The 25,739-nt window shown below is 44.6% G+C and overlaps 1 protein-coding gene across 1 annotated transcript in view; it reads right to left on the bottom strand.

The window, feature by feature from the left end:
• Nucleotides 1–25,739, bottom strand: part of pibf1 (progesterone immunomodulatory binding factor 1) — a 98,359-nt gene that overhangs the window by 17,152 nt on the left and 55,468 nt on the right. The window contains 7 exon segments of the mRNA XM_084321431.1: nucleotides 3,431–3,515; nucleotides 11,574–11,704; nucleotides 17,310–17,412; nucleotides 19,442–19,532; nucleotides 23,713–23,863; nucleotides 24,427–24,572; nucleotides 24,575–24,591. Coding sequence (XP_084177557.1) covers nucleotides 3,431–3,515; nucleotides 11,574–11,704; nucleotides 17,310–17,412; nucleotides 19,442–19,532; nucleotides 23,713–23,863; nucleotides 24,427–24,572; nucleotides 24,575–24,591 — 724 coding nt within the window.

The raw sequence follows: 25,739 nt of genomic DNA, 5'->3' as shown, positions 1-25,739 counted from the left end.
TATATATTCCCTCCCCGCCGTATGGATATTTCTCTCCCACCCACCCACCCCCTCCTAATGTACAGTCCCCTCCCCATCATATGTATATACTCTGTCAGGATCTAGGGGTAACAGTACTGTATATTTGAATACCGTTTATGTCACAAATGTATCAGTACTAAATACCTATATGTCCCTATGCCATAAATGTCATGTATGTTGTGTATGTCATAAATGTCTATATGAATTGAAAATGGGGGACCCTGATGGAAACAAGACAAACGTCTTTTTCAGGTCTGCATCCCCTTAACAACTGTGTGTATTGAGCCGTACTGTATTGTACCCATTCTGCAATCTGTTAAATAAAGTTTTCATTCATGCATTCATTCATTCATTCATTCATTCATTCATTCATGCATTCATTCATTCATGACAACAACTATGGAGTTGCACAAGGGAGTTGCTTAGGTCCTTTACTCTTCTCCCTTTACATGTTACCGCTGGGTGATATCATCAGAGAACATAATGTAGGTTTTCATAGCTATGCGGATGATACACAACTGTGCATATCTGCTGAACCAAATGATACAGCTATTAACTCCATTACAGACGTCTTATTGGCAATAAATAAATGGATTAGTAAGAACTTCCTGTAACTAAACGAGAACAAAACTGAAATTATAATTATCGGCCCCAAAACTAAAAAAGAAACGTTAATAAAGAGCCTGGGAGGACTAACCCCTTGGATCAAATCTGAGGTCACAATTCTCAGGGTTATCATAGATTCAGAACTGAACTTGTCATATTAACAAAGTGACCAAAACTTCGTTCTTCCATCTCAGAAATATAGCAAAAGTACAACCATTTATTAATCAAAACGATGCTGAGAAGCTAATTCATGCATTCATATCTAGCCGGTTAGACTACTGTAATGCACTTTTCACAGGTCTCCATAAGAAAACCACAGAGAGGCTTCAGCTAACTAGAACCAAAAGGAGAGAGCACATTAGTCCAGTCTTAGCTGCTCTACACTGGCTTCCTGTAACATTTAGAGTTTACTTCAAGGTCCTTCTCCTTACATACAAAGCTCTAAATGGACAGGGACCTACTGTAGCTACATCGCCAACACTCATAGCTTACACAATAAATTACAGGTCATTCAAACTGCACTTTTTTTTTACTCTGTCTATTCTATTTTTATTATTTGTATTACTGAATGAAACTGTAAACAGAGAGGCCTATTGGGATGCTAGATCCTAATGTAAAACACTGATTTACCTTACCTTGCTACCTCTCTATCTTTTTTATGCTCACTTATGCCTGTATTTTTTTACTGTTGTGAAGCACTTTGAACTGCAACTTCTATATGAAAAGTGCTATACAAATAAAGTTATTATTATTATCGTCTCCTTTTCATCATGGAGAAACATTGGTTATTGACAATTTTTTTCCGCAGTTTTCATTGATGAAATAAAAAAGTTATTTAGCCATGTCAGCTATTTGCCTTTGATATAAGCTGATGGCATATAGAACACAGGGCTAAACTGTAATCTATAATGTTATGATATACAACTAAAATAATGTGATAGTAAATAATAGCATTGGGATATGCTAACATCCTACAGAACAAGCTGAAAGTCATTGTGGCAACACTAATTCTCCCTCTGAAGGTGCACAGCAAATTCTATGTCAATCCGGCCATTACATTTTGAGATATCTTTTCTCACTTTGGCCTGATGGTGGCACTAGAGCTAAAATCAATGGCCACATGCTCTGAACGGATATGTGCTATGACTGGCTATGTGCTATGACTGGCTATGTGCTATGACTGGCTATGTGCTATGACCGGAAATGTGCTATGACTGGCTATGTTCTATGACCGGACATGTGCTATGACCGGACATGTGCTATGACCGGACATGTGCTATGACCGGACATGTGCTATGCCTGGCTATGTGCTATGACTGGCTATGTGCTATGACTGGCTATGTGCTATGCCTGGCTATGTGCTATGACTGGCTATGTGCTATGACTGGCTATGTGCTATGACTGGCTATGTGCTATGACTGGCTATGTGCTATGACCGGACATGTGCTATGCCTGGCTATGTGCTATGACTGGCTATGTGCTATGACTGGCTATGTGCTATGACTGGCTATGTGCTATGACCGGACATGTGCTATGACCGGACATGTGCTATGCCTGGCTATGTGCTATGCCTGGCTATGTGCTATGACTGGCTATGTGCTATGACTGGCTATGTGCTATGACTGGCTATGTGCTATGACCGGACATGTGCTATGACCGGACATGTGCTATGACCGGACATGTGCTATGACCGGACATGTGCTATGCCTGGCTATGTGCTATGACTGGCTATGTGCTATGACTGGCTATGTGCTATGCCTGGCTATGTGCTATGACTGGCTATGTGCTATGACTGGCTATGTGCTATGACTGGCTATGTGCTATGACTGGCTATGTGCTATGACCGGACATGTGCTATGCCTGGCTATGTGCTATGACTGGCTATGTGCTATGACTGGCTATGTGCTATGACTGGCTATGTGCTATGACCGGACATGTGCTATGACCGGACATGTGCTATGCCTGGCTATGTGCTATGCCTGGCTATGTGCTATGACTGGCTATGTGCTATGACCGGACATGTGCTCTGAACGGCCACATGCTCTGAACGGCCACATGCTCTGAGCGGGCACGCCCCCCGACAACGCTGCAAGTGGCAATACCGGGAGCCAAGCAATCGGCTCGGGCACGCAATCCAAACAGCCACACCTCAAACGGGCACTGCACTACTTCTATTGAAATGGAGTTACAGTGCACTTCCAATGCAGTCATGAAAAATGAATTAGAAGCTTGGTCTGGCATTCGCGGGTGGAAAGGCGGTGAGGATATTAGTCCTGGTCGTTGCATTAGCGACTACTACTTCAGTTTCAGTGGCATGTATGAGATTTGTATGTTTCATAGAGTTTTGAAGATGATTGCGTTTTACTGGCCTCCTTACTGCTAATTAATTCCAGGAAGCCTTAAATGAGTATAAAATGTCTTTACTTTGAAAATCCCTGAGTGGAAGTCCAAACAATCCCATTTGCTCACGTGACGCTTCCACTGAGCCACAAGCATCTGTGGGAATTAGGAGAGCCTTTCTCGAGATCGCCTGCTGGCTTGTCTAAATTGTCTTCCGCATCATCATTTTGGGACTATCGTGTGGGGCACAGAGGCAGAGGGATCTGAATGATATTTTCTTTAAAAAAGGAATCTATACATTTCAACTCTGGGGTATTAACTGAGATATATTTGCAAGTCGCACTGGTGCAAAGATTATAACTTCTAGTAGCACCATCTCAAAAAAGAGGTCGCACTCTGGAGCCCTGAGCAGACAAAGCTGCTCTCTTGACATCATCATCATTGTGGTCGTTGTCACGGTTACCTCTCGGTGGTTGAGGAGCCTCTCCAGATCGGCAGCCATGTTGTTCTTCACCTGTTGCAGAGCAGTCCTCTCTTTCCTCAGGGCACTGGAAACACACACGACACACACACACACACGACACACATGCACACACACACACACACACACAGCAGAGACATCAGGCAGGCAGAAACAGGAAGCACCACGTTAAGCTCCTACAAGAGATCAAAAATGTCAATTTTGTTTAACCTTTATTTACCCAGGGTAGGTTCGCTGAGCACAGATGCTCTTTTTCAGCTACGCCCTGCTTCAAGATTCACACAGTTCCATTCATACCTGGGAGCTGCCCAGTACAACCACAGTCCGACACCATTGGCCACTGAGCATCTCCACTGGAGCAGTTGGGGGTTAAGTGCCTTGCTCAAGGGCACTTCAGTGGCAGATTTTTCCTGCCGGTCCCGATGATCGAACCGGCGACCTTCCGGTCACAAACCCGCTTCTCTAACCATTAGGCCACCGCTGCCACTGACTATAAACCGACCAATCAGCTGATCAATAACCACTAATCAACTGAGTGGCTCTTGCCAGAATCTCTGCTCAGCTCAGTGGTTCTCTGGGATATAAAGTGGGCACTGAATGGATTTTCATTCGTTTATTGGGCTTATCGCCTGCGAGTGAATGCCGAGCTTTCTCCTACACATCACTCATGTGTCCGTGGCGCTCTGAAACGATGTACAAGCAGCAACATGTAATGGTCCTGCTTTAAAGCAGCAATCCACAAGGTTATTACATAATTATGAAAACAGGGTCAGCTCGGGGTGGCGTTGCTGACTTTTGCCTTTGATGTGGCGCCTTGGGACCGTTAGTCGAGACAAATTATTCCCTGGAAGAATCAACATTGCGTTTCACCGGCGTATTGACAGTATAGACGCGGCATTGGTGGCAGAACTGAAGCGGGGGATGGATGGATTTAAGCGGAAACATCAAGTCAAGTCAAGAGTTTTATTTGTCACGGCATACAAGTATACAATGAAATGCGGGGGGTCTTGCCCGCAACGATTGTGCATAATACAATAGTAATATATAATAAGAATCCAATAGAACGACATTGTGCAATAAAACAAGTAAACAAAGTAGGGCATATCGGTATATGTACATGAGTTATTTACAGAGCATGGTAGGACATGCTAGGTCCTGTGATAGTGCAGTACACTGTTAGCTACGGATGAGGCACTGGGTCTTTATGTACACTGCTATACAATGCTATATTATACAATCTCAAGTTATACTCTACTATTCTTAAAGTGACCTTTCCTTTTGTAAAGTGACCATAAGTGTGAGCGTGTGCAGTATGAGTGTGTGTGTGTGCTCATGTTAAAGTGGCTGCTAGTGTGTGAGCGTGTACAGTGTGTGTGTTGTGTGTGTGCTCATGTGTGCTTGTGTGTGGAGAGTTCAGTGTTCAAGGCTCTGATGGCCTGGGGGAAGAAGCTGAGCCGAAGTCTCTCTGTCCTAGTTGCTGGTGTTTGCAGGCGTTTGCCTGACCGCAGCAGCTTGATCTCGATTGTACGTGGGTTTGACTGCATTTGGCGCTGCCAGTTGTTATATATGGGCGCTGAGCCACGTGGTCCCGTAAGTATGAGAATGATCCCGCTGGGCTGAAGCTTCATAAATCATGTCATGTCAAACGGTAAGTAGCACTGAGAAGGATCGAGTGATTTTTCTCTGCCGATAGCCCTGGGTGAGTGTTTTACGACATTAGCCAACAAGAGGAAACCTGTGGAGTTGCTTAGTTTGCATATTACTGTGTTAGACAGAGAAAGAGGCGTAGTGGGATTTAGGTCATAGTGGTGGTAAATTCGAGGTGCATGGATACCAGGATCGGTTAAAAATTAAATACTTATAAATGGTATCAATGAAGACCACAAATGCATCTCATTTAACGAGGAACACCCAATTCAAGAAATAAAGGGGAATTCTGCTATTTTTCCATTATTTTGGGTGAATAATAAAATATTGAATTAAATAAGTAATACATTTTTTGTAATTGGCCCAGTATTGAGGGAGATTACTTCAGCCGGCAGCCACAGAACGGACTGCAATGTAATCACACGGTGCAAACATGAACGTCAAAGTACATCCACTAAAAAAGCCTGTTTTACCACTGACTATTAAATCTAGTTTACTACAGTCTGACTCAAACAGAAGTCTTGGTATGTAATCCTGCGAGGCGTGAGTTGTTGTAGAAAGAGTATGGTGGAAACTTGAGTGAGTTGGTGAGGAGGATTAGTTTGGCTTGGTGGAATACAGAAAGCGCTGTGTTATCTAAAATATATAAAATAATGATTTGTAGGCGGCTGGGTGGCGCAGCGGAGATTGCGCTCGTCACCAATGCAAGAGACTCCGGTCTCGAATCCGGGTGTCGGCATTGCCTCCGGCTTGGGCCGGCCGTCATACTGGCTCAATTGGCAGAGTTAGCGGGTGGAAGTCGATGGGTGGTAATCTGGACGTTGTGGACAGCGACTCCTACAGGTCGGTTGGGGGACGCCTGCACAACAGAAACAGGAAATAGCGGGGATAGTGAGCCTCCCACACGTTACACCTCGCCAATGAGAGTCCGTGCTGGCAGGTGAAAAGATGTGACAGGCTGCCTCCTCGTGTACCGGAGGGGACACGTGGTGCAAGGCTTCTATCCTCCCTACAACCGATCAGTGGGGGGCATATGCGAGCAACGTTCAAGACAGGGGAGGGGAGAATTGGAAACACGAAATTGGGATGGGAGAATAATAGAAAATAAGGAGAAAAAGTGGATAAAAAAAAAGTATAATAATGATTTGTGTTTAACAAATTCCCGGCCAATCACGTATATATATATACGTGATTGGGAGCCAACTTGTTTATTCGATTTTAATATCCTATTCAATGTCACAGAGCTGTATTTTGGCTGGAAAAGGCATATGGGACTCCGAAAATGCAGTACTGGCCAGATCCTGGTATTGGCGCTGTCTCGAGAATGCAGTAATCCTTGTTGCAGACTTGGTGTCACATTTTTTACGCTCCGGGTGGACTTTTCTGTTAGCCTGAAGCGAGGGCTTCACCAGATCGCATGGAATACTTTTTGGGACGCCGAATTCATTATGCAGTAAAGGAATATGGCATCAGCCAATGGACATATGATCTAGCAGATGGCAATCAAATAACTGGAAAATTCTTTTTGGAATCCAACCGGCCACAGGTAAGAGCAATTTGACGTCATGCATTCATGATGGAACATAATACCGATCATATGCATTTGGATTTTTAACTCTAGCTTGTGTAGGGACGAAACGCCAATCGATTTAACGTTATTAGCTTAGCGCCTTATAAATAGCTTTGCAGGAATTATCCCAGATCATTCCGATATAACACTCATATTCACCACGGTATAAAACGGGAACGTATTAATGAAAAAAATATTTCTTTATGGCATATTGAACGGAAGGTTCATACTGTCAATTGACAATGACATTATTGGATCCATAGCTATAATATAAAATATAGATTTAGCTCTACAAACAACGTGACGCACAGTGAACGTTTGTAATGGAACGGTGGCCTTCCTAGAGTGGGGCCCATCTAATGGGTGGCCGGGAATGTGTTGTTAAAGCATATCTAAATAACAAAACATTGAGCCAGTTTGTGCAGTTTTCATAGACTACCTTGTTGGATAGGGACACACTGAAATCAACTGGTCGACTACTGCCAGTCCAAAAGAAGAAATACTATACCAAAACACCCTTTGCTAAAGATAAATGCTGTTCCATATACAGGGGACTGTCCTGAGTACCCAGGTGAATGTTTTGAGTATACAGTGGAATGTTCTGAGTATACAGGATAATGTTCTGAGCATACAGGAGAATGTTCTGAGTATACAGGATAATGTTCTGAGCATACAGGAGAATGTTCTGAGTATACAGGAGAATGTTCTGAGTAGGCGGCTAAGTGGCGCAGTGGGCAAGGCGCTCACCACTAACGCAGGAGATGCTGGGTTCGAGCCCAGCTCTCGGCGTTGCTTCCGGCTTGGCTGGTCGTTCATACTAATACAATTGGCAGTATTAGGGGGTGGGAAAGCCGGTGGGTGGGGATCGGACGTTGTGGACAGCGACTCCTACAGGTCGGTTGGTGCGCCTGTACAGCAGAATCAGGAAGTATCGGGGGCAGCGTGAGCCTCCCACGCGTTACTCCTCGCCACTGAGAGATCGTGCTGTGCAGGTGAAAAGATGCTACGGCTGCCTCCTCGTGTACCGGAGGCGTCTATTCTTTTACCAACGGATTTCCAGTTCCGCATTCGCGTTCTGCGATCTGATTGGCCACTGACGTTTCTGGTGAGATCTGATTGGCCACTGACGTTTCTGGTCATGTGACATGTGCGCCCAATCGCGTGACGCGCGCATTTCCGCCTCGAACAGCAGCAAACTACCTAACGCCTAGTTTATCACTGGTTAAGCTTAGGCGACTCTTTCGAAGTTGGTTAAGGTTAGAGTTTGGAATCAGGGCTGGTGTTCTATCGCCCTGCTCTAAGACAAACTCTAACCTTAACCAACTTCGAAAGAGTGCCTAAGCTTAACCGGTGGCAGAACTTGCCGTCACACGATTGCCGCGACCAGAAACGTCAGTGGCCAATCAGAGCGCAGAACGCAAACGCGGAACTGGAAATCCGTTGGTAAAAGTATTCAGGCGTACCGGAGGGGACACGTGATGCAAGGCTTCGTCCACATTGCAGCCGACCAGTGGGAGGCATGGTCTAACAACGTTCGAGACAGGGGAGGGTAGAATTGGATAATACGAAATTGGGATGGGAGAAAAATAGAAAATGGGGAGAAAAAAAAGATAAAAAAAAGTATACAGGGGAATGTTCGGAGTATACGGGATAATGTTCTGAGTATACAGGAGAATGTTCTGAGTATACAGGGGAATGTTCTGAGTATACAGGAGAATGTTCTGAGTATACAGGGGAATGTTCTGAGTATACAGGATAATGTTCTGAGTATACAGGAGAATGTTCTGAGTATACAGGAGAATGTTCTGAGTATACAGGAGAATGTTCTGAGTATACAGGAGAATGTTCTGAGTATACAGGAGAATGTTCTGAGTATACAGGAGAATATGTGCTAAGAAGTGTACAATTTTTTTTTATTTTTATCATTTTAACATTATTCAACGTTAACTGTTGCCAAGCAACGATGTCTAGGAGGTCAGGAAGAAGCTGTGCAGTCCTCGGCTGCTCAAACAGTAGTGGCAAACTTCATGTTTTGAAAAAGACTGAATGCGAAATACACAAACCTTTACTTCATGAAGATTGCCCCTGTCTGAGAACACACAGTTTACATAGATTCCCTGGCCGTGCAGAGGACCAAGATATTCGCCAGAAGTGGATTAAGAATACCAACAGAAAGGACTTTGTTCCCAATAAAAACAGCACGGTAGGTTTTGTTTAACAGTCGACAATCTCTATTCATCTCACAATGACTAACGTTAGCGTACAGCTGCCTAGACAAACATGGTGAAACACGTTAGTTATACCGTTAAGTTAGCTAACGTTAGTGCTCTGCGGTGGTCACACATAATAAATTACCGTACTTTTCGCACTATAAGCCACACCTGAATATAAGCCGCAGCAGCTAAATTGAATGATGTGTACATATATAAGCCGCACTGGACTATAAGCCGCAGGTGTTTTAATGTTTAATTACCATATGTAATTAGCATTGGGACACAATACTGTCGGACAAATAACAAGAATTAACTCATTTACAAGTTGTATTAAGTTTAGCAAATAAGGGAACAGATAAATAACATTTCAATGCAGTCAAAAAAGCAATATTTCGATTTTTACATTTTCGGGTTTGGTCACGTCGAGTCACATATAAGCCGCACCGTTATATAAGCCGCAGGGTCGAAAAATGGGGGAAAAAGGTGCGGCTTATAGTCCGAAAAGTACGGTAACTCAACCAACTGGCGTTATCGTGAAAATATCTAACGCTAATTGCTCTAACGTCACCAAGCCCATACACAGATGAAGACCTTAAATCTTACAAATGTTTGGATGCCTATTGCCTACTATTGCCTGGTGTGTGGATGGGTGAGCGAGGCACAGTATCAGCTCATCGATGACATGTCATGTGTATTGTGAAAGCCAAGGTAGGCGATTCAATAACATTACTAGATCGACTGATCTTACATTTGAATTTCTTTTTCTAATAGTCTACTAGAACAAATGTTTGGCGGTTAGGTGGCGTAGCGGAGATTGCGTTCGTCACCAACCCCGTGAGCTGGATTCGCCTGTTCGAATCCAGCTCACAGCTCCGGGGTTGTCACCAGCTTGGCTGGCCGTTCACACTAATACAATTGGCTGTATTAGAGGGTGGGAGAAGCTGGCGGGGTGGGTCCAGGTCGTTGTAAACAGCGACTCCTACAGTTCGGTCGGGGCGCCTGCTAAGCGCGGATAGGACCTGAGTGGGATAGTGTGATCCTCCCACACGCTACGCCCTCTCAGGGAGGATCCGCGCTGCCAGGTGAAAAGAAGTGGTTGATTGGCTGGACGTGTGTCGGAGGAAGCACGTGATAGCCTCCACTCTCCCAGATGATCTGACTGTGGGGGGTAAGTGCGCAGCGACCAGGAAGGGGATTGGGAATTGGCATACGACTAACATTGGGATGGGAGAAAATCGGAGGAAAATGGAGGGGGAAAAAGATCAATACAAAAAAAAAAAAAAGAAGAAGAAGAAATGTTTGGATCGAAATGCTGATCGGTACTTTGGTAGTTCGTTCAAACGGGAGAGGACAGAGGAGAGGAGAGGGGGTGTTTGCCTCCTTTTTTGCACTCTTCTCCCTGATTTGTAATAGCTTTTGGCAATCTGAAGTACTCCAAATGCTTTTCCCGGTCCGACCGATTAGTACAGCCAAAAACACTGCAATAATTGACCATTTTGAGCAACAATGACTAGGAACAGTTGCTAGTTCGCTTGCGTTGGATACTTTCAGTATCTCTCCTTGCCACCACAGTAATGGGGGCGTCGCTAGATGGCGGAACACACAAATTTAGTATACAGGATAATGTTCGGAGTATACAGGAGAATGTGTTGAGTACCCAGGGGAATGTTCTGAGTATACAGGGGAATGTTCTGAGTATACAGGATAATGTTCGGAGTATACAGGGGAATGTTCTGAGTATACAGGGGAATGTTCTGAGTATACAGGGGAATGTTCTGAGTATACAAGGGAATGTGTTGAGTACCCAGGGGAATGTTCTGAGTATACAGGAGAATGTTCGGAGTATACAGGGGAATGTTCTGAGTATACAGGGGAATGTTCTGAGTATACAGGATAATGTTCGGAGTATACAGGGGAATGTTCTGAGTATACAGGGGAATGTTCGGAGTATACAGTGGAATGTTCGGAGTATACAGTGGAATGTTTTGAGTATACGGGTACATTTTCTGTTTCAGAGACCACTGCTGTAGAATAAAGCTCAGTTGGGTATAAAAACTGAAACAAACCGCAAAATCAGACCCGCATTCATTGTCTCAGGAGCAGCACCAGACTTAATACCTGATGGTCGCAAGTTTGATTCTTACTTCTCTGGTTTCTGGCCTTGGGAGAAGAGAGTAGCTCATGTTCACAAATACTGACTGAACTTTCCTAGGCCATGGAAGTAACTTTAATTCTTTACTGGACTGTTTTTCTAGCGTTATTCAGGGTATGTACTGTATATGTAAAAATGCATCTCCTGCCCCTATATATCTTCGAGGAGGCGTTTTCACAGCTTAAAGCAAACAGAAAAAAAACAGTTTTACAAGATTCGAATTAGCACATCCTCTTTAAACATTCTCAGATTTCAACGTATGACACATAATTTGAAAGGTTACATTCTGTACTTTCACAATCTGGAAAATGAAAATGGAGACATGTGGCATCAATCGCTAGTCGCGGTCACGTGTGTGTGTGTGTGTGTGTGTGTGTGTGTGTGTGTGTGTGTGTGTGTGTGTGTGTGTGTGTGTGTGTGTGTGTGTGTGTGTGTGTGTGTGTGTGTGTGTGTGTGTGTGTGTGCGTGCGTGCGTGCGTGCGTGCGTGCGTGCGTGTGTGTGTGTGTGTGTGTGTGTGTGTGTGTGTGTGTGCGCGTGCGTACCAGACGTCGTCCTCCAGCGAGGTGATGCGTTCCCTCAGGGAACTAATTTGGGTGTCTCTCTGTCGCACTGTTTCAACCAGGTAGCTGTAGGGCTGCTGGGTCTGCTGCAACAACCGGTTGGCTGCCGACAACTAGGGGACAACACACACACGCACACATATAATTATGCCACTTTTATGGCACTGTCACACAAGGACATGTCAAACTTGGATTCATGACTTCAATTGCATGACGGGGTGATAAACGTACTGCTTTCTCTGCATTGTATGTTATGTTAAACATAGTCTGCCAGTCCTATAGTTAGCACAGTACGGAAGCGTATTGCTGCCACACCAGAAACAGACGTGATAACTTCTTGTTTTAACATAAAACGTTTCACATTATAACGTGATAACTTCTTGTTTTAACATAAAACGTTTCATGGAGCCGTCACCTGTTGTGTCCTATATTCGTGCGCTTGCAATATGTCTTGAGCGCACATGAGACCTCAGGGCTACCAGTCAACTGTTTGTTTGTCACGGTGGCCGTAACAAAAGGTAAAGCGCTGTCAAAACAACGCCTGTCGCATTGGTTGTGCGAGGGCATCGTCCTTTGTTACACCTTGGCCGAACAGGTTCCCCACGCGGGTATCAGAGCGCATTCCACTCGTGGTGTGGCAGCCTCTTCTGCCCTGCTTAGAGGGGTCTCGGGTGGAGGACATTTGCGCTGCGGCTGCGGTGGTCCTCCCTGGGTCCTTTTGTCAGGTTCTATCTGATGGACTGGACTGAGAGCTCTGTCTCTCATGCGGTCCTTAGTGCTGGGACCTCATCGTCATCTCGCTGTTCTTGTAAATGGCTGGGATGTGTGATGTAGACTGTGGTTTTACGCACGGTTTACTCACATTTTGTGCGTTTTAGGGAGCTGCGCCCTGTTACGCACGGTGTCGGTGTTCTATCCTTATGCTCCTCCTTGTTAGGATGAGTGTGGGGCTAGGACCACCTCCGCCTGAGACCAACTTATCACGTTATAACGTGAAACGTTTTATGTTAAAACAAGAAGTTATCAGGCGGTTAGGTGGCCGAGCGGAGATTGCGTTCGTCACCAACCCCGGAGCTGTGAGCTGGATTCGCCTGTTCGAATGTCGAGTGGTAGCCTCCACTCTCCCAGATGATCTGACTGTGGGGGGTAAGTGCGCAGCGACCAGGAAGGGACTGGGAATTGGCATACGACTAACATTGGGATGGGAGAAAATCGGAGGAAAATGGAGGGGGAAAAAGACACACAAAAAAAAAGAAAAAAAAATAAGTTATCGTGAAACGTTTTATGTTAAAACAAGAAGTTATCACGTTATAACGTGAAACATTTTATGTTAAAACAAGAAATTATCACGTTATAATGTGATACTGATCTTCTTTTTTCGTTTCTGGTGTGGCAGCAATATGCTTCCGTAGCACAGCACTAAAGCGTAAAAGGAAAACCCGTGCTAGGACAGAATTCACATCATCCCAATGATCGTGGGAGAGTTTGCGCCATTTGTCAACATAAACAAAGCCATACAAACAAGAGGACTAGGACCTTTATCTGCCTATCAAGACAGACTTCCTAGAGCTCTTCCACTGACGACGAATGGGAGACTTTGTGTGGATCGTACCTCACGGGAAAAAAACGAATCTACGAATTCCAATCTGGCTTCAGAACATCCCACTCCACTGACACATGCCTTCTCTATTTGAACGACCACATCAAACAAGAGGTGAACGCAGACAAATACTGCGGCATGGTCAGTACATGTTGACATGTTGTTCTGTTTTTCCTTTATCTATCCGTTGATTTTATTGAATTTTTTCAGTTTATTTTATACTTTTCTTTGTACTTAGCTTAGCTATGTGAAGCACTTTGGTTGACAAGCGTCATGTTTAAACGTGCTATATAAATAAATTTGATTGATTGATTGATTGATTGATGCTGGACCTCCAAAAGGCCTTCGACACTGTCACCATTCTGATAGACTATCAAATCCAATTGCTTTTAGCTTGTCAATCAGTGAGCTGGATGCAATCCTACCTGGATTGGTGGAGGTAAACAGTACTCTATCCCCCCCCCCCCTCCCAGTGAGCTGTGGTGTTCCACAAGGAAGCATACTAGGACCGTTACTGTTCCTAATTTATGCAAATTACATGTCAGCTTGTGACTGCAACTTGTTCCTGTTCGCGGACGACTCAGCCCTGCTGGTCTCTGACAAGAACAAGTTACAGGTTGAAAAAAGCTCGGAACTCGGCAGAATCTGCACCTGGCTCGCTGATAACAAACTAGCATTACACCTGGGTAAAACAGAGTCCATTCTCTTTGGATCAAATAACAAACTCAGCAAGGCCAACGGCTTCTCTGTTACAGTGGGTGACAATATTGTCACAAGGAAAGATGAAATTACATACCTGGGTTCCATCCTAGAGGCAAATCTTTCCTGTGACAAAATGGCATCCAATGTAATAAAAAAAGTCAAACAACGAACTAGATTCCTGTACTGGATCTCCTCTCTGGTAAACAAGAATACCCTGAAGACTAACAGGAGCACTCATTCAAGGGTACTACGACTATGCTTGCACATCATGGTACCAAAGCACCTCAAAGGCACTAAAAACAAGATTACAAACATCACAAAACAAACTGGTCAGACTACTGCTTGACCTTACTCCTAAAACCCTGCCCATTTTGACAACCTAGGATGGCTTAGAGTAGACGACAGAGTACAGCAACTTGCAATGGGCCTGGTCTACAAGATACACTACACCACTAAGGTACCCATGTACATGTCGAAAATACTTCCCAAAGGTCAGTGAATACCACGACCACAACACCAGAGGGAGTTCCAAAAATATATGCAACCCAGATTCAGCTCAAACAAGGGACTAAAGATGTTTCGCAATTATGCCACAACAATGTGGAACGCCCTACCCACAGCCGTAAAATAATGTGAATTCCTACCCACCTTCAAAACCGCTCTAAAAGAGCACCTACGGGAGGCCGCACGTGTCCAAACCCCACTCAACCCCCCCACAATGTACAGTTCCCTCCCCCTCAAATGTATATATTCTCTTTTAGAAACTCTGTCTGTAAATAAACAGTACTGTATATTTGTATATCATCTTGTATGTCATAAATGTCTGGATGTAACAGTACTGTATGTCATATATGTCATAAATGTTATGATGAATTGAAAATGGGGGACCCTGATGTAAAAAAGACGAAAGTCTTTCTCTGGTCTGCATCCCCAATTGTGTGCATTGAGCCGTATTGTAATGTACCCATTCTGCAATCTGTTAATAAAATGTTCAATCAATCAAACCGTTTAGGTAGTTGCACTGAGCAGAAATAATTCTTAATTTAGAATGAAGACACAATGTGGCCATAGGAAATGTCACACCCCTACGCAGAGCTGTCTCTACGCCTGTACGTCACAGCCTGCTAAACACCTCCGACGCCTCGGACATCCGCCACCAAGTTAGTTTGAAAGAAATTGCGGCTAAAACTTTGAATTGGGTGTATACAGAGTATCACTAATAACCAAAAATGAACCTTGTCAGGATTTATGAGTTATGCAGTGATAGCGATCACAAAAGTAAACAGACTTATCTTTTCTGCATAAGGAAACGATACCTTTATGGCCACGCTCATGGTCGTTTCCACAGACAGTGAATAAACAAGGTTGCACAGGCGTTGTGAAATATTAAACATTAATTAAACAATGATTTAAACATTACTTTCTTTGAATACATTTTTGGTTGTTATTTATAAAAGAGACAAAAAAACACAAGGGGGAACAATAGCATATTATTTATTCAATATGACAAGGACAAATAATATAGAGTATAGGTAGCAGCGGTTAGTTTACTCATCCAACTGAACGTCATCCAACTCTGTGCATAGGAGAAAGAGGAAATGTGCCAGGAGGAAAACTCACTCTCCAGTTACGTGTTATAACTAAATCAGTGGGCTATTCATTGTCAATGGAGCAGCTCCAGTTAGCTTTATGATACAGTTTAGATTTGTGTCTCTCTTATTTGTAGCTTTGAGAAACACTTGTTGACATTCACAAACCTAGACCAAGATCATCTGAATAAAAAAAGAAATATTCTGAATAAAATGTTAATGGGCACACCTCGGATGTCAAATACAACTTAAACTGATAAACGCAACATTCCCAGTAGCAGTTTCACACAGCTATGTGTCAAACTCCATAAAGTACCGTAGAGCGTCGGCGAGTTACACATTAAACCGTCTGACAGGTAGTGTTTGCAGGTGAGCAGATGGGGTGGGCAGGGAGGGACAATAGTTAGCCAGTTAGTCAGGGCGTCAGCGTGGGCGGTTAAGTGGTTAACACCCTACACCTCTTTTCGTGCGAATAAGAGACAGGAACACCTTCTGATTCAGAGAGATTGTAAGCGAGAGGTTAAACATGTTCTCTTTCTTATCCAGAAGACGTCTAGGGTGTTAACCGCTCAACCGCCCTACTTCAACACGTGCCAGATCAGTCAAACGCTGACAGATGAATGGCTGGCTTATTTACTCACAATCCCACCCACTGTCATGACTTTTGACCATATGGGTTGCTCAACACTCTTCTCTCACTGGATGAAATGACAAGAGAGAGCGAGAGAGAGCAAGAGAGAGAGAGAGAGAGAGAGAGAGAGAGAGAGAGAGAGAGAGAGAGAGAGAGAGAGAGAGAGAGAGAGAGAGAGAGAGAGAGAGAGAGAGAGAGAGAAAAGCCTATTGGTTCTCATGAACGCCGTCGACCTCAGGCTGGTTTCTCACATCACAAATCACGGGTATCGGAAACGTGAGTTCACACACACACACACACGAGATTGTTGCCACGAGTTCCTTCAGAGCGTGGTTTGTCGCGGCGTTTAGTTCTCGCTTTCCTGCCTGTCAACATATTGCCAAGCGCTAAGACTCCTCACTCCTCTGATCCTAGGTCTGCTCTGTCTGCAGTCTCTACTCAGGAATAGGTATGTGTGTGTGTGTGTGTGTGTGTGTGTGTGTGTGTGTGCGTGTGTGTGTTTACTTTCCCACATGTTCTAAATATGAACAGATCGCATACCGATGCACTCACGCGTACCGGCATTTGTTCACATAATTTCTCTCTTGAATTTCTTTTTGGTTCTCAGACTACTAAAGTAAATTGGCGTGATGCGGGCGTGATGATGATGTCACACACGGCAGAGTGAGCCTTTACAGTGGAAGGGGGGGGGTAATTAGATGCTTTGCCGCTAGCGACAAGTCTTTAGCAGCCGAGTGCGGCACCGTGGTGTGAGAAGGTAAATGCTCTGGCGATGAGAGAGGAGCCACTCGCACGGCTCCGTAATCATAACACGGTTATGTCATCAGAGGGAGACATAATAGCCGGTTGAGATAAATCATTACCGCTTAAATAGACGCTCTACCGGATCAAACGCCGTCTGACTTGCTCTGGGAGGGAGATCCTCCGCGGTGAGAGCGCCTGAGGTTCCTGCTCTGAGGGCAGCAGAGCGGCGTGTGTGTGTGTGTGTGTGTGTGTGTGTGTGTGTGTGTGTGTGTATCTGTGAATGAGTGTGTGTTACATGTGTGGACTTGCGCTGTGGTCTGAGAAGATTCAATCCCCTGTTGATATTGAAATTGATGAACCCCAGGCACACGCACACACACACACACGCACACACACACACACACACACACACACACACCCTATCAACTCCTCTGTGTGTGTGTTTACTGTACCTCCTCTGAGATGTGGCCTGTGTGTGTGCTGTGTCTCTCCAGCTCTGTCCTCAGTGATGTGTTCTGCTTCTCCAACTGCAGCAGCCTGCGGGCCAGGTGAACACTGACACAACAACACAGCACGTTACACAAACCCTTCAACGTGATCGACGATCGTACACAACAAGCACGAGGTTTCCTTTTAGAAGTTACATGACAGCAGTGGTGGTGGTCGGGGGCCAAATTGGGTTTGGGCTCCAGATCCAAGAGTGTTTTGAACTTTGTCTTGGTGCTGGTGTACACTGTAGCACTAAATCTATTCTCATTTGGAGATTAGATTATGTTTAAAAAAGCATTAAAAACAATTCTAAACATTTGATGGGCAAGTTTGTTTTATATATAGTAGGAACTAGGGGTGTAAAGGTACAGGTATCCGTACCGAACCGTTTCAGCGTGTACCGTACCGTACCGAACGGCTGTGTACCGAACGAATACAACGGTATGTTAACCACTAACGACCGCCCACCGGGGGCTGTTTTTTTTTCACAATCTAATAATTTTTTTTAATTTTTTACAAATCGATTATTCATTTCAATATAGAATATTCGCTGACAGCCCTACAAGTACAATTAGTTCCTGCACACTACATCACCCCTGAGTGGAACATGGAAAGCCAAATTTCCCCCACTGTACCGAACCGTGACTTCAAAACCGAGGTACATACCGTGGTTTTTGTGTACCATTATACAACGGCATGCAAATTTCTCTATTCTGATTGGCTGAAACAGTCCATTTACACGTATGTATCCTTCATAATCCACGCTCCTGGTCCCAGGACCCGCCCACCACCGAATCACATCACTCCGCCGGATCACTCCGTCGGAAAAAACAAGATGGCGGACAATAATCTTTAACAAATGGATATGTTGATAGCGTCATAACGACTAAATATAAAGCGATTCTGTCAAGGGGAACGTGTTAGTATTTTAAACAATGTTGGATGATGTAATTGATGGGTCTTGAGTCTATCTAGAACAAAAGAAAAATCGCGGATTGTTTGATTGATTAATTGATAGATTTAAATTTCTACTTCCTCCCCACTGACTGCACTGCAGCGTTCACTCTCACTGTCCGACGCTGGCGGAGAGCGCTGGCGTACCCACAAACACACAAACACACACACACATACACACACACACACACACACACACACACACACACTGTGACACACACACACACACACGCACACACACACACACACACACACACTCCTGTCAGCGGGGGAGTCAGACTGAGAGAGAAGCAGCGCTGTTTTAAGTGAGCATGGTCTATTGAATTGATTGATTGGTTGATTGCTAATTTTATTACTGTACCCCTGGTTTCCAACTGGTTAAGTTTAGGCTAAAAGAAATAAATAAAAAAATAGGGCGAAGAAAACGTTTTTTTCCTATAGGGCAAAGAAAACGTTTTAATTTGTTTTACCTACTTTATATTCTGCATCTGGTAATAAAATTTTCAATCAATCATTCCAATAATACACAGTTGGATGTGTTAGTTGGTTGGATGCACTTCAAGCTGCTTCCACATGAGGCAACTTCTCTCAATCATTCCAATAATACACAGTTGGATGTGTTAGTTTGGTTGGATGCACTTCAAGCTGCTTCCACATGGAGTTGTGGGAACTACTTTTTCTGGCGGATGGTTTTTTCAATAAATCTTCGATTAATGTGTGTTTATTGTATAGAAATAAGGTTGGATGAATCTGGCAGTTGTATAAAAGCTTTACACCACGTGCAGTCGTGATTTGTGACCAATAAACCATGCCTAGGGGGGTCTAACGACCCTCGGCTGCGCCTCGGGCCTAACAACCACCCCTAGGCATGGTTTATTGGTCACAAACCACTCCTGCGTGTGATGTAATGCTTAATTACACCCCTAGTAGGAACCTTCTTTTGTTTATAAAAATACACACACACACACACACACACACACACACACACACACACACACACACACACACACACACACACACACACACACACACACACACACACACACACACACACACACACACACACACACACACACACACACACACACACACACACACACACACACACACACACACACACACACACACACACACACACTACCTCTGTTTGAGTCGCCTCTTTGCGGTGGTGGGAACGTTGGCTCCGTAGCCGTATGAGAACAGCACCCTCTCAGCCTCCTCCTCGTTGTCAACTGGTAAAAACACACCAAACACAGAGATTAGCTGTGGTTACTGTGACGACCTGTCCAGATCCCTCTCCCGCCTCTCCTCAATCTAGGGGACAAAGCTTGACAGACGACGAGCCTTCTGCCGCCTTCCCCCGTCTTCCGTCTCACTCACTGGGCTTCACTCTACCGTCTTCCGTCTCGCACAAGCAACTGCGCATCACCTCACAGACCACCCTGTTTTTACAACACCTATAATAGATAAACAGAGTCTATGGTTTCTCTGTTAAGCACATTTTGGATTTTCAATGGTAGTAATGTCCCTCACGATAGTGATGTTACAAGTCTGTGGTATTATTAAGTCTCTGAAACTTGCAGAGTGAACTAGGCCAGTGTTCGCTCCGGCTTCCAGTACATTTATTCATGTGACCTGACCTAACATCATAAATCATAAATATCTGAATGTTGCGGGAATGTTCTAACTTATAATGTCGACTACAGCATATACCTTCTCTCACACACCCAGACCCTTCTGACCTCTCCCTCCTGGACTACAAGCATAATACCACTACCCGATCTCACCCTCTCCTCTCTCGAATATCACGTGGAATCCGTTTTCTAGTCCATTCAATCTCACCATTGTTATTCTCCATCACCCTCCAGGTCCCCTCGGACACTTTCCAGATGAACTGGACATGCGCTTAAGCACCTTCCCAAAAAACGGCCGAGAGGAAGTGCAAAAAGACCCGCCTCACCGGTGGTGACATCACTACATATTAGGGGTGGGGGGGGGGGAATCGATACGTAGTAGTATCACGATACTTTGCGTGGCGATACTGTATCGATACAGGGACGCCAAGTATCGATATTTAATTATTCATAAAAAATTCTAATAAATTAGTACAGTAGTCCACACACACACAGACATGTGCATTCAGTTATGTTGGAATATGACTGTAATACAAACAGTTCAGTTTGTCAGGTACATGCAACACAGATTACAGTGTTTACATCTGTCTGCTTGAGAAAATACCATGTTCAGCAATAAAAATTATTGAAGTGAGATGAACAGACTGAACTTTATTTTATTAGATAAAACATGTTGACAGTTTTACTTTGCAGTTGAAAAAAGGTAATAAAAAAAAAAAAAAAAAAAATGTATTCCGCAATATATTTAGTATCGCGATACTATCGTATCGTGATGCAAGTATCGCGATAGTATCGTATCGTGAGGTCTCTGGCGATTCCCACCCCTACTACTTATCATCACTTATTGTCAGCATCCTCCAAAAACATTACTTCTGCCAAAGCCTCTTTCTGTCACCATAAGATTGAGGCCTCGGCTAAGAACCTCCACACCACCATGTCCTCCCCAATCGCCTCTACCGAGGACTTTGCCACCTTATTTATTAAAAAAAAAAAAAAAAAAAGATTGCGAACACCCATTCAAAGTGCTGAAACAGGAACCTAATCTTTCACTCTGTCATCTTTCTCTCCCATTACAGAGCCCAAAGTTCTGACAGTGGTGGCGTCAAACCGTCCCACTACATGCCAGCTGGACCCGATACCCTCCCCACTCCTCCAGACATGCTCCCATTCCTGACTGCAACCACCAACTCCTCTCTCAACTCTGGGGTTGTTCCCACCTCTCTAAAACATGCCAGTCACACCACTCATCAACGAAGCAACCCTGAACCCCACCGTCAGAGAGAACTACAGCCCCGTCTCTCCTCTGTCTTTCCCCTCTGAATCACTTTAACATGCCATATCAAACCAGTTCACTGATTATGTTACAGACGACCTCCTAGACCCAAATCAGTCAGGTTTCAAGACTGGTCACTCCACGGAGATGGCCCTCATAGCAGTCACAGAGGCACAAAGGCCTCTCATCTGTCCCGATTCTCCTGGAACTGTCAGCAGCCTTCGACACAGTCAACCATCAGATGGCTGTCATCCTACCTTGATGACCGCTCCTACCAAGTAGCATAGAGAGGCACCCTGTTGGCCCCCAGACGGGTGTCCCAAAGGGGGGGGTCGTTAGATGCCTCCTCTTCTCTCTCTACACCATTATCACTACATTATCACTTATTGTGCCTTCCCATACCACTGCTATGCGAATGACACTCAACTCTTCCTCTCCTTTCCTCCCTCAGATACCCAAGTCTTTGAATGGATCTCGGCCTGCCTGTCCGATATTGACCAACCACCTCAAACTGAGCCTGAGCAAAACGGAGCTACTTCACTTCCCAGCTAAATCCTCCCCACTGACCGAACCTTTCAATCACAGTGACTCAGGAGGTAGAGTGGTCGTCTGGTAATCGTAAGGTTCCCGGTTTGATTCCAACTCCTCCTGGCAGCATATCGAAGTGTCCTTGAACAAGACACTTAACCCCTAACTGCTCCCGATGAACTGGTTGGCACCTGGTTGCATGGCACCTGGTTGCATGTCACTCTGCAGAGTGTGTGAGTGACAAAAGCCATATGGCGATGATGACAAAGAGGGAGACGCAGACAACCAAAGTCAAGCTCCCACTTCTACATTACAACAATAACTGTGAACCGGACTTGCACTGCTGCACTATACACTATTCCATCCATTGCAAGCCAACGCCCCCCCCCCCCCCCCCCCCCCCCCTCCATCTATTAACTCAACTGGACTGTCACTGTACTATTTATTTGCACTAGCACTATTGCACTTGGGACATTGATTGATATTATATTATTGATATTATTATTTTGACATGTGACATTGATATTATATTATTGATATTATTTTGTACAATGCTATAGTTTGTAGGCCAGTGGTGATGCTCTAAACTCAATTTCGTTGTACCAACAATGACAATAAAGATTCTATTCTATTCTAAGCAACAAGGGATTTATTCAACCAATACAGACAAAGACCAGGAATATCCAACAAACTAATGTAACAGCGTCCCAGGAGGAGAGTGCCCTGGTCTGAGCTCCGCAAGCCTTTTTAAGACGGAGCATGGGAACACCGGGCCCACGTGTCTCCCATTGCGCTGATTGGCACTCCAGCCACGCCCACCTCCAGTACCCATCAACACAATATACAGATAGGCGGACAACGGTGACAGAGTGGAGGGGGTCATAACAATGGGTGAATGTGAGACACATAACCTGCAGATTCTTCCTGAACAACGTGAGAAGGATCCGCCCCCTTCCAGACAAAACAAGCCACCGACTCCTCCTGCAATCAACAGTCACGTCTCGCCTCGAGATCCCAGATCGCCGGGCACACCTGATCGCCAATCTACCAAAAGTCAGCCCATGTCACCTCACCGCACTTCTCAGAGAGCTGCACTGGATTCCCATCGCTGCACAAATCCGCTTCAACGTTCTTGACCTGACGTACCGTGCAGTGAGGGGAACAGCTCCCTCCTACCTCCAGTCAATGGTCTCTAACTACACACCCTCAAGACCCCTGTACTCATCAAAGTGAAGCAGGTTATTCTCTGTGGAACGGACTTCCCACCAGTCAGGCCGGCTGAAACCTGCCCATTTCCACCATTGACTAAAAATACACCTCTTCAATCAATATCTGAAATAAAAACTGTCTTTTAGTATTATGTACTTTACAACTATGTCTATACTACTATCTACTTTATATCCTACTATCCCAACACTACTACCTACCATGCTAATTAGGGATGTCCGATATTATCGGCCTACCGATATTATCGGCCGATATTGGCATTAAAATGTGATATCGGAAAATATCGGTATCGGTTTTAATTAAATTTTTCTTACATTTCTATAACCTTTATTTACCCAGGCAAGCAAGTAAGAACAAATTCTGATTTTATTTATTGTCAAAAGTATGCATAATGTTGTGTTAATTCCACAACAAGAGATATGTAATGTTAATTACCTGAAATTATTCAGTTTTTTGGGGGGGGAAACCCTGCATATATCGGTATCGGTTGATATCGGTATCGGAAATTAAGAGTTGGACAATATCGGTATATCGGTAGCGGTAAAAAAGCCAATATCGAGCATCCCTAATGCTAATATGTTTATACTACTATGCACTCAGAGTGTAGCACTCAAGTTTGACGAACAATACCACTTACCCTTGGCCGCCAGAGGTGTACCCCTCCTGCTGACTTGTTCAAAATGTATGAATTGCGTTGGATAAAAGCATCAGCTAAATTACTAAATGCAAATGCAAATGTAATGTCTTTACTCTCGGCAGCTTGCAAGGTGACCTGGTCCAACTCCTGCTCCAGCCTCTCGTAGGTCTGGAGCCGTGCCGCCAGCTCGGCATTGTGGGCCTGGAGCTCCGTCACGCGCTTCTCCGACGACGTCTGCAGCCCATAGAACTCCTGTGTCAGAACCTGGGGGAGGAGGGGAAGGAGGGACTTTGGCTGACGAGGCACATTTACCGCTAACAACATCGCTAACAAACATACCCTTTTCTTAACAGCCACCACTATTATTTATTACGTCCTACTGTTATCTTTGCAATTATTATTGAAGGTTTGGCAATATTATAATGTAGTCATTTATACCAATAACATTAACTGATTGACGTCAGAGAGAGAGATAGAGAGAGTGAGAGACAGAGAGGGAGCGGGAGAGCGAGAGAGACAGACAGAGAGGGGGGGGGGATGGGGCAGAGAGGGAGAGAGAGATGGGGCAGAGAGAGAGATGGAGAGATAGAGATAGAGTGAGTGAGACAGAGAGAGACAGAGATAGAGAGAGACAGAGAGAGACAGAGATAGAGTGAGTGAGACAGAGCGAGACAGAGATAGAGAGAGACAGAGAGAGACAGAGAGAGACAGAGAGAGCGATAGAGACAGACAGAGAGAGAGGTAACATTTAGCTATGATTCCGTTTAGCAGCAGCAATCACTGCCTGAAGAATCAATGAAGTGTAATGATCAGCATGATGACCCCACCTCGAGTTTCTTCTGGTGTTTCTCACACTCCACCTGGCACTGTGCCAGAGCCTTGGCCGTCTCCTCCTGGACCATCTGAGAGCGTTCAGCCTCGAAGGAGCGCAGCTTGGCCTGGTTGGAAAACTCCGACACTCTGCTATCTGTACCAGCTGGAGCTGTCGGAACCTGGAACCACACACACACACACACACACACACACACACGTCACTTAATACTGTGAACTTTCATAGGTGTGAAGATAACAGCGTTGCGATACATTTAATGATCTTGATATGCTGGTACACTCACTTGCATGCTTTAATTTGCAGTGACAGCTAGATGTGCATCTATAGAGTACATGAAGTAAAGTCTAAAGTTGTATTATTGTACAGTAGCACAACATCTTCTTTACACCATTCCAGGCGTTGCAATTCGATGATGTAACTGCATTGCATTTTCCTTACTCTAACCCCACAGGCCCGGTACAGGGCCGAGATTCATATCACGCCATAAATCGATCAATACAGAACGTATTAATTAATGTTAAATTGTTTCAAATGTAGCCAAGAGTAAAGACCCTAACCCTATCAAGAGAGCAGTCAAAGTGTATATTTTTTAGCACTACGTCTGTTTGATTTTAAGTGTTATTAGTGAAATATGAGCTTATAAAAAGTGCATTGCATCGGAAAGCAGAGGATTTAGACGGAAATAAAAAGGAAGCTGGCATACGTGTGTAGTCCTATGAACGAGGAGACCCAGGGCTTTCGATGGGCCTGTTCAAATTTCATAATACTACACTTCCCAGCTCAAGCCAGCCCCTGTCAATCATCTCCCAGTGTGAACTTTTTTTTTTCTTTCTTTTTTTAACATTCTTTTCGGGATCATATCTCACGGGTCATTGCCATAAAATAGAACGTAGTTAGTTTCTTTACCCTTTTATGAACGCGGCTCAATCAGATGAAAAATGGCGGTGCTATTTACATTACAAAAAAGTAGATTTCATTCACAGTTTTGCTGCCCTGTCCAGATTGGAGAGGGGGGGGGGGAAGAGAGAGAGAGAGAGAGAGAGAGAGAGAGGAGAGAGAGAGAGAGAGAGAGAGAGAGAGAGAGAGAGAGAGAGAGAGAGAGAGAGAGAGAGAGAGAGAGAGAGAGAGAGAGAGAGAGAGAGAGAGAGAGGAGAGAGAGAGAGAGAGAGGAGAGGAGAGAGAGAGAGAGAGAGAGAGAGAGAGAGAGAGAGAAGAGGGCTCTCAATACACTGTCAGCACTGCAGCCTGGTCAATTTGTGTGTGCGTGTCTCTGTGTATTTTCATGTGTGTCTGGTGTGTGTGTGTGCT

The sequence above is a fragment of the Notolepis coatsorum genome (genome assembly GCF_963971535.1).
Source record: "Notolepis coatsorum genome assembly, chromosome: 9".
Classification (NCBI taxonomy): domain Eukaryota; kingdom Metazoa; phylum Chordata; class Actinopteri; order Aulopiformes; family Paralepididae; genus Notolepis; species Notolepis coatsorum.
The sequence above is the reverse complement of the archived record's forward strand: the minus strand, read 5'-3'. Positions and strand labels throughout refer to the sequence as shown.